At 33.9% G+C, this 9,709-nt stretch overlaps 1 protein-coding gene across 1 annotated transcript; it reads right to left on the minus strand.

Annotated features, from left to right (window-relative positions):
- Positions 1-6,456: 6,456 nt before the first annotated feature.
- On the minus strand, positions 6,457-7,717 carry LOC147399993 (UPF0481 protein At3g47200-like). The gene has a single exon (XM_086446575.1). It carries the CDS (start codon positions 7,687-7,689, stop codon positions 6,595-6,597), a length of 1,095 nt encoding a protein of 364 aa, XP_086302701.1. The 5' UTR covers positions 7,690-7,717; the 3' UTR covers positions 6,457-6,594.
- Positions 7,718-9,709: the final 1,992 nt, after the last annotated feature.

A 9,709-nucleotide genomic window follows, 5' to 3' on the forward strand; every position in this document is an offset into this window, starting at 1 on the left:
TTTCTTGGCTGAATTTTTGGAAGAAGTTTAGGTCTAAATGTCCCAAGCCTCCTTATCCAAAGAATAAGGTGGCATGACTTTGTTTCCGTACTTGACTAACATTTCTCTGGACGTGCCACTTGGGGTGGGTTCTAGACAAGCAAGGGTTAGTGGTCAATAGAGGTGACTGCTGGTTCACCTCTTGAATTGATTAAATAAGGTGAAATTCATGGAGTCCACCCACCAAATCTAAGTCAACGTTAAAGTTTTGTATGACAATCATCTTCAAAATATACTATATTTTAGAATTGATTTTGTAAAAAAAAAAAAAATTATGAAATTGGAAGAAGAGTTATCCAACAACCGAAACTATTTTTTCTCATTTCTTTCCGCTACAATCTCTCTCTCTCTTTTTCTTTAAAAAAAATAAAACCAATGATATAATAGATATAAGAAAAGTTTGGGGAAGATAGATGTGTGAGAAAGATAAAAATGTTATTAGTGACATTTTATTGTTGATTGAATGAAATACTTTACTCAAAAATATGGGTTATAAATTCGATGCCAAGGATCATTAGATTAATTTAGATTAATAAATCGACGGACCTTGACGTCGAATTTACTCCTTTTTTCAAATAATATTATGATGGTTATTGGAAATATTTCAACAGGATCACACTATCAATGATATACAATTTTAAGGGTGTTAGTAGATGACTTCGTGTAGAATTAAAACTAAACAAATAGTAATTGGAATGTAGGGCTTAAAAGGGGTTGGGTTTGGGCCGGATATGAGTATATTTTTATTTATAAGTGAATCTTTTTTACTTTTATTAAACCCATATTCGAATCCAATCAAACTAAATTAATTTATTCAGGTTTTATGAGTCGAATAATTACAAACCGTTTAAGGTTATTTCAAAGAAGATACTAAAGATATGGTCAAATTAACACTTATTAGTTGATGAAAGATAGATTGAAAAATATAAATATATAACGTATAGAGTAATATATCATTCGAATCTAGAAAAATATAAAATGGATCTGTATCTGACTTAAATCCAACTCGGCTCTAGGGACATCAACTCATTTCCATCCCATACTTTTATTTGGATATACTTAAAAGAACCAAACCCACTAAATTCAGATTTAGATTAGGTCGGATTTCTAATAAAGTCTGACCCATTTTAAGCTAGATTAGAATGGATTTATTTAATTTCTTTTGAATGGGCTAATTTAATTTATATAATAAGATTAGCATAAACATGAATCCTACCATCTGATGCTTTATTGGATCTAAAATGGATTATGAATACAATGCAATCTAAAATTGGTATGAATAGTTGGATCAAATCGGTTAACTTACTAGACTGGATCCTTATTGGATATCTTCATTAAAATTAAAGTCTGGTCTGATATTATTGGGATCAGGTCCCTAATTGATCGAGCATGGCTAACACAGAATCATCAGATAAAAATGCTAATATAAAAAAAAAAAAAAAAAAAAATAATATAACTTTTTTCTATTGTTTACAGAGCTAATTATGATTCATATATTTTAAGTGGAAGTGGTATCTACCAAATAAAATAACGTTGGGCCCACATCCAACAATTACAAAATAAAAACACCCACCTCGAGAACAAGTCAATATCATCTTCCCAATTAGGTGTCTAGTGCCCTAGTTGTATATCTTGTTTACAAATTACAAAGTGTCCAACGGGACTTGATCTTCATTTTTTCGTTTGTGAGTCTGTTTTTGTGGCTCCTTGCTTACCATCTTGTTGCCCTCCAAAATCAAGGGTCCTTATCTTGAAGCGCTCAAGCTTTAAAGAGAAATCTTCTTTGATGCATCTTTGTCTTACAGTCGAACTCCTTTCCATTGTTTTAAAAGCTGCCTTTCTTTTGGGTTTCACTTTGTCTATGATGTCAGGGACTTTCTTTAACTCTGATAAAGCTTTCTCTCTCAACTCCTCTAGATCTTCTTTGGTGATCAGGTCCTTCACCGAATTCTCTCCTTCTAGTTTTGAAATGATTTTGTTGAATAATTTGTGGCTTTCATGATCTTGTTGAAGGGGTAAGACCTTCTCTTGAGACATGTTAGGCTCCACTTGTTGTGAACTTGTACTGTACCCATATCTGTATCCATCTTCGTATTCGCATCTGTATCTGTTTGATTCGTAAGACTCAACTGACATCTCTGGTTTGCTATATTGGCTGCTATGTACTGACATTCTTTCTCTTACAGTTGAATATATAGCTCAGAATGTTGGGTACTTGGGTTTAAGGAATCTCTCTAGCCTTGTTTTGCTTGTATGATAATAGGGTTTCTGTTTCTGAGGACCTTAGATATAATTTTGCTTGTATGAGTAGAAGAGCTTTAGATCGATATTCACCACTTAATTCATCCCGTTTGTATATATATAGAGAGAGAAAGAGACCATAGTCGAGTCAACTTTGACTAATCAAAGTCGAAAATTTTGAATGGTTAGAAACTTGTTTGGCAAGAGAACTAGCAAAACGCGTTTTCGAATGTTCCTTTCAAAGATGATCGCTTTACGTAGTTTTGACTCTTTTTCAATTTGGTATGACTTTTTCTTCAGTCCACGTGTCAACCATGCAAGTAATCTATCTTCTTAAGATTGGAAATGTCAAGCTTTAGTTTCAATCTTCTAGAGATTCACAGACATTTCCTAACGATCCAAACTGTGGGAATCCCAAACATCCCAACGATCATGATGATGGGTTGAGGGATTGATTATTTTCCTCACTAGGCTGTGCGCCACAGCCGCTTCACATGTGGGCAAACATGACAAAATCAGTTGACGGAAAATTTATTTCTCCTGTACACAGTGCCCAGAAGTATTAATTTTAAGATTTTAAATCATAAAAATCACAGATTTTCGTGATATCTATACTGTTCTTATAGGGAAATTTTTCTTGGAAATTACTAGCATCTCAACCGTTTGTTTGTTGGAGAGTCTGACTGTTGGTTAAGGCAAGTGTTTTCATAGTTTTAAGGAAAAAATACTTATTAAACACTGAGGGGAAATATTTCTTTCTAAATACCTCCGAACATTTGATCCTAACTTGGTATGGTCCAGTTAATAAACTTTTTTTTTTCTTTCTTAATATTCTCTCACCCCATTTCAATAGTTGTAATCATTGAGATCAATCTTTTTGAACATTTGAGTATGAATCATTGAGATCGATGACTCAAATAATAGTCGAGGTTGAGTGGTTTCAATGAATTGGATGGTTGACCTAAATAATTTGGGTTTGATGTTTTATGTGGATCTCTTTTTCAATTTTATTATATATGCATTTGAATCATGAGGATCTATCTAAGGTGAATTCACTACTTTTCTAAAATAACAAATTTACAACCAATAGATCTATGGAAGATACACAAAATTATAAAAACACATAGGCTCAACCGTGTAAACAAAAAATCTAGTACAATTGAGATTTATCCTCGAAATAAGTAACCTCAATATTTGAGTTATCTTGATATATATATATATATATATATATATATATATATAAAATGCTAACGTTCAAGATCTCATGGGAATATTAGCATTGTTCAACACTTTTTTTTTTCAATAATACTCATTGTTTTGTCTTTTAGTGAAAAAGACAAGAGTATGTTAGTCTTTTATACAATAAATACATTTATTATGTTGGCATTGATTGCCAAAACATTTACTACAAAAAATATATTTAATTCAAAATACTTAAATGTTCATAACATATATTACGTAAACAATCATTTATTGTGTAAAAGATCAATACACCATTATCTTTTTTACTAAAAGACAAAACGAGAAGAGGTATTGTTGAAAAAAAAGTGTTGAATAATACTAACGTCCCTATAAAATATTGAATGATCCTGAATTATGGATTTCATGTTTACACAGTTGAAATCATGTATTTTCTCATGAGTCATTCTTCATGTGTCACCGAATCATTTATGTTTAGATTAAGATTTAAGTTAGGTTTGAAACTTTAAAAAATAGAAAAATGCTATGAATTCATTAATTTAAAAAAAAAAAAAAAAACACACACACACACACACAACAAATTCACTACTTTTTTTTTTTTTGGTTTCATCAAAGCAATAAAATCCAACCTCGATCTTAATAAGGAAGCAATTTTCAACTAGGGTGTTCATTTGAAATTTCATGACGATATAGCTAGTAGCAAATTCATGGTTTTTCATAAGCAAAAATTTCGTTGCTTTCTACGTATTTAAGTGAAAAAATTCTTTAAAAAAAATTAGAACAGTGATATTCACCACTGTATAGATCTTTGTGAGATGCTCAAAAGAAAATAATAATAATATCCAAATGGATGCTTGAATAAAGTTATGCTTCGCTTAAGATTAATTAGATTTATATTTCACAATTTTTTTTTACAAAGAAAAACAAACAATGAATTTGCTGCTTAACATTGAAGTAAACAACGAATCCACTTCTTTCTATAACATTATGGGCCGAATTTCCATTTTTTTTTTAACTGGTGAAATCTAGTACTAATCTTAATCAAAAGGTAACTTTTAATTCAGGCGTTCCTTTGACTATTATATATGCTTTAGATATTTTTGGGTATTTAAATCTTTATTTAAACTGAGGGAACATTTTATTGAAAAAGGTTTACTAACTAAATTACTAACAAACTATTCAAAATCATGTTTTCCATGAAGGTAATGGAGTATGTAGTGGATTCAAAATCACCCGTGTGTTTGATGGCATTGTCATTGACGAAGACTCATTAGAGATTAGCTCGCAGATCATGAGGAATTGGGATTGTGTATTCTCAAAATCGATTCCGCCACTTAAACATCTATTTTGGCAATCACCAGCTGTGAGGGTTGTTAAGATTAATACAGATGGGTTGTTTTCGAACATTGGGAGAGATAGCTTAGGAAGATTGAGATTTGCAGGTTGGAGTGCAATCGAGGAAGAAGATATTATTGTGATTGAGCTGCAGGCAATAATTGAAGCTCTCAAATTTGCATTGCAACGGCAATTAATTAACTTGCATATTGAAAAGTTTTGACTCTCTCTATGCGATTAGAAGCGTCAACATGGATATTCAACCTTCATGGAAATATCTGGAGCAAGTCCTGGAAATCCAACAACTAAGCTCTCTATTTGATTATTGTAATTTCGAATTTTATTGGAAAACAGTTTTTTTTTTTTTTTTTTGTTGAGGAAGAGGAAAGTATTCATCAAGAGCTTATGCGAATCTTAAAGGAAGATCTTACTTGTAACTACACTGTTAGTAGTGTTTTCTTTGGGTGGGGCCGTTTAACCCAAGCTTAATGATCACAATAATATAAAAAATAAAAAAGCAAACAAACCATCTAAGGGTGGGCCAAAGTCAAAAAATTTAAGGATTTTGACCATAACATGAAGTGCCCAAAATAATTTTTTAAAATTTAAAGGTATCCCTGGAAATATGAGGGACTCCATATTTTAGGCGTGGTGGAATCTTACACTAGCTTTCGACATGACGTAAAAATTCATTTATATTCTACCAAGTTATTTACATGTCATCAAGAGAAAATCAGACTTACTGATAAATAAATAAATGAAAAAAGAAAAAATTCTAAATCCTAACTCATAATAAGTCCTCATAATATGATTCGTGAGGTGGCATACTTAATCGATTTCATGACGTGACAAGTTCGGGAACTGAAAATTTGTATGTCTTAGGATACACGATTTCACTTTTCCCATAAAAAAGTGTATCCCGAGAGAGTCATGAATCCTGAGGCGATTAGATCTACTGTTTGAACTTTGTCCACATCATGGAGTCGATTGAGTATACCACCTGGCAAGTCATATTACCAGAACTCTTACATTATAATTTATAAGGAAAATGCTGGAATAACACAAATCGAGACACAAAGGTGACAATAATGACGTTGTGGCGGGTACATAACCATAAATGCTTTTTAGTCATATCTCGCGGAAAAACATTTATGGTAACGTGCATAACACCACATCATTTTGTCACATTTATGTCACCCCAACACGACTCAATTTATAAAAGTGCATTCTGGATGGGAATAATTAAATGAGCCCATAACTTTTATTAGTATGGGGAAGAGAGAAAGCCAGAGTTTTAATTTCAGTTAGGTATCTTAATATATTCATCAAGAAAACTGTCGATAATAACTCTCCGTTTCTGGTTTAATTTATAAGAGGATTTCCATTAGGATTGAATTTTTTTATTTAGAAAATACAAATAATTTCAGAATTCAAATCATGTGGGATACATACTTGAAAATCTTACACGCGATGCAACTTTCCTTCTCATTGCTCCATACTAGTAGACCAAAATCAGGGGGGGTCCTATTAGTTGGAGAATATGATCCTAACAATCAGGGACTTCGCTGCTTGTGTAAAACTAATGGGGGTGTTTGCTGATGGGTTATAACTCTAGTAATTGCGTATACTTGCAGAAAAACACGTAACTTGCTAGACTTTGTGACATTAAATTACAAAAATCTTAAATTATTGTTCAATTTCATTTCGAAACCTGGAAATTTTACATTCCAAAACCATTTGAAACAACTTCCTAAATGGTACAAATAATACAAGATTGATCTATGATGGAGGATGAGCGTAACCATAAATAGCAAAGAAGGTCTGAGCTATGGTTAGCAGGAGGAGGATAAATGCAGTTAAGGCAGATATGAATGACCATGGAGTGTCAAAATACGTATGCTTGAAGCTAGCCAACTGTACATGCCAATTGTTTTTGTAGTATTCGTTCACGTCCCCAAAGAGCTTTGACAGATGACAGTCATTGATATCGAAGGCCACGTCTTGTCCTAGGTTGTTGATGAATCGAGCCACCTCCTCGTCCGTCCCAAAATAATTTTCAATAACATCACTGTCACGTAGTAAACCAACATCTGCCGCAGTGTTGATGAGGCAATCCAAGAAGACAACATAAGTGGTGCTGTATATGGAACAGCTTCCGTAGCACTGTTCAAAAGCAACCAAGTTTAGGAAGACTGAGCTGGTGAAGTCATCAATGGTTATAGGCGGGATTTCAAGAACACCATTTTTGAATTTTATGTCCAAGAAGCTATCAGCTGTCCTCTGCTTCAGCTTAATTCCTGCAAGTCGAAGCTTTGTCATATATGGGATGAACTGGGGTGGATTAACCTTTCTTGGCTTGGCTTTTTCCACCTCGGGGGTGAAGCTTGATCGAAATAAGTCCAGTAAATGAATGGCCTTTAGATTATGGAATCTAGCAATAACTTCATCGGGTCTCTCCATTGCATCATTGAAGAACTCCAAGGCCAACTTAGCCAGGGATGCACCCTTATTTTGGCCTGGAACTTCTGAGAGATTGAATAAATGCTGGAGAACAAAGAATGGAAGCTGGTTTTCCAACCTAAGAAGGTCCCTCATAAGAAAGGGGCGTACCCATTGCATGGTGAAGATGGGATCATCTCGGTCGACTGGAGCTAACGACCCGACCTTGCGAAACAGCTCAATGATGAAGCAACCATCAAGTACCATCATTTCAACAAAGGTATCTGCATCGAAGCCAATGGTCTCTGAGTAGCATTCCCTTGCCCTTTTCTCCATTGGCCTTATGGCTTTGACATAATCTTCTAGGCGTAGGCCAATCTTTTCGGTTCGAGAGAGGAGACCTCCTAGAAAACGCCACTTGTGCTCTTCGATCATCCTTAAATGCTCTTTGCCATGGTGAAAAGGTCCAATCGATATGAGAAGAGGTTGGTAGCGGCATTTTCATTAAGTTTGACAAGGCTTCGAGGGACTCTAAAGATGCAACATGATTTCCGACCTGCCGATTGACACAATAGGCTTGGCATTTCTTGGATTTTCTGTTCCATTGAATTTACCAAAGTATTGTCTACATCACCTGTTTTCAGTGATTCTTTCACTCCTGCGTCTGAGTCTCCTTCCATTTATGCCGACACTGTTTTCCAATCTACTCAATGAAATCTAGATCAAATAGCTAAATGACCCATTTCCCTTCATTCATTAATATAGAAAATTTCTATATTTCATTGAAATGACGATCAAATGAAAGCTTGATTCTTTGACTTATGATCCTCTTGACTCCACTTAATTAAATTTGTTATTAGGTAGCTAGATACACAATTTAAGTGGGTACCTTAATTCTTGGCTTTGGATTATTATTAGTATTATAAAAATCCCATATATAGTTAGTAAAAAATTATGGGTAGATAGGCAATCCTCCTCAACCTGTTTGGGTCTATAAACAAATATTAATCTAATACTCTACAGTGGATTAATTTATTTCGTCAACGCAGTGCTTTGGAAACAAGAAACGGGTGATAGCAATTGTTTTTTCATCCCATAATATGAATGATTGAAAAACCATGCCTACGCACATGAATCCTAAGAAACCGGCAATTATTGAGACCCCACTTCACATTGCAACTTAGCCAGCTAAGTAAGATGTATAAACTATTTTTCAAGGTTAGTCAAGCCAATCAACTCCTTCAACCAACCATGAAAAGTACTTTTATTTTCTTTTCTGTTTATTATCCACCAAAACTGTTTTAAAAGTACTTTTATAGGGTGGCATGCGACAGGAATCAATGTTGTCCTTACATGGCTTAAAAGTTTATGATTGAGCTGATTTTTTACTTTTTTTAAGATGATCTCTATAGTGAGGAGATCATCCTCACAAAAAATCAGTTCAATCTAAAACTTCTAAGTCCATCAAAAGTGATTTATAATTTTTTAGTAAAAATCGACGGTCCACAATTTCTAAACCATTTTTAATGGGGTTAGAAGTTTCAGATTTGGTTGATTTCAAACCAATTTGAAACTTTTAAGTCACATAGGACCAAACGTGTTGGCTCCCTAACATTGGCCGCCGAACCTAACCCATATATATATAAGGGGCGTTCAGTGGACAATATTAGGATGACAAAACGTTGACAAAAGTTTTGTTCTATGTGGCTTAAAAGTTTCGGATTGGGCTGTTTTTTTTTATGAGGATGATCTCTATTTTCATATTCGACAGATTTTTTGTAAGGATGATCTCTATGGTGAGGAGATCATCCTCACGAAAGAATCTGCCAAATATGAAATTTGTAAGTCCATCAAAAGTGGTTTACAAATTTTCAGTAAAAAATCGACGATTAACAATTCTAAACCACTTTTAATGGATTTTGAAGTTTCAAATTGGGCTGATTTTTGGTGAGGATGATCTCCTCACCATGGAGATCATCCTCACAAAAATTCAGCTTAATCGTTTGAAATTTCTAAGACACATAGGACAAACGTTTTGTCATCCTAAGATTGTCATCTGGATGCCATATATATATATATAGATAATTTGATAATATGACTTGCTAGGTGAAATACTCAATCGACTCCCTGACGTGGACAACTTTAGAAACATTAGATCTGTATGCCTCGGGATACACAGCTCCCTCGTGATACATTTTCTTATGTGATACACTTTCTTTTGGGGAAGTGCAATCAAGTATCCCAAGGCATACAAATTTACGATTCCTAAACTTGTCACGTTAGGGAGTCAATTGAGTACGTCACTTACCAAGGCATATTATCAGGACTTATATATGTATATAGGGTTGCGTTCAGCAGACAATCTTAGGGGGATAGCGTTGGGAGATAAAATTTGTCCTATATGACTTAAAAATTTCAAATTTGACTGATTTTTTGTGAAGATGATCTCTATGGT

Source organism: Akebia trifoliata, chromosome 6 (assembly GCF_017979445.1).
Source record: "Akebia trifoliata isolate Shusen 1 chromosome 6, ASM1797944v1, whole genome shotgun sequence".
Lineage (NCBI taxonomy): Eukaryota > Viridiplantae > Streptophyta > Magnoliopsida > Ranunculales > Lardizabalaceae > Akebia > Akebia trifoliata.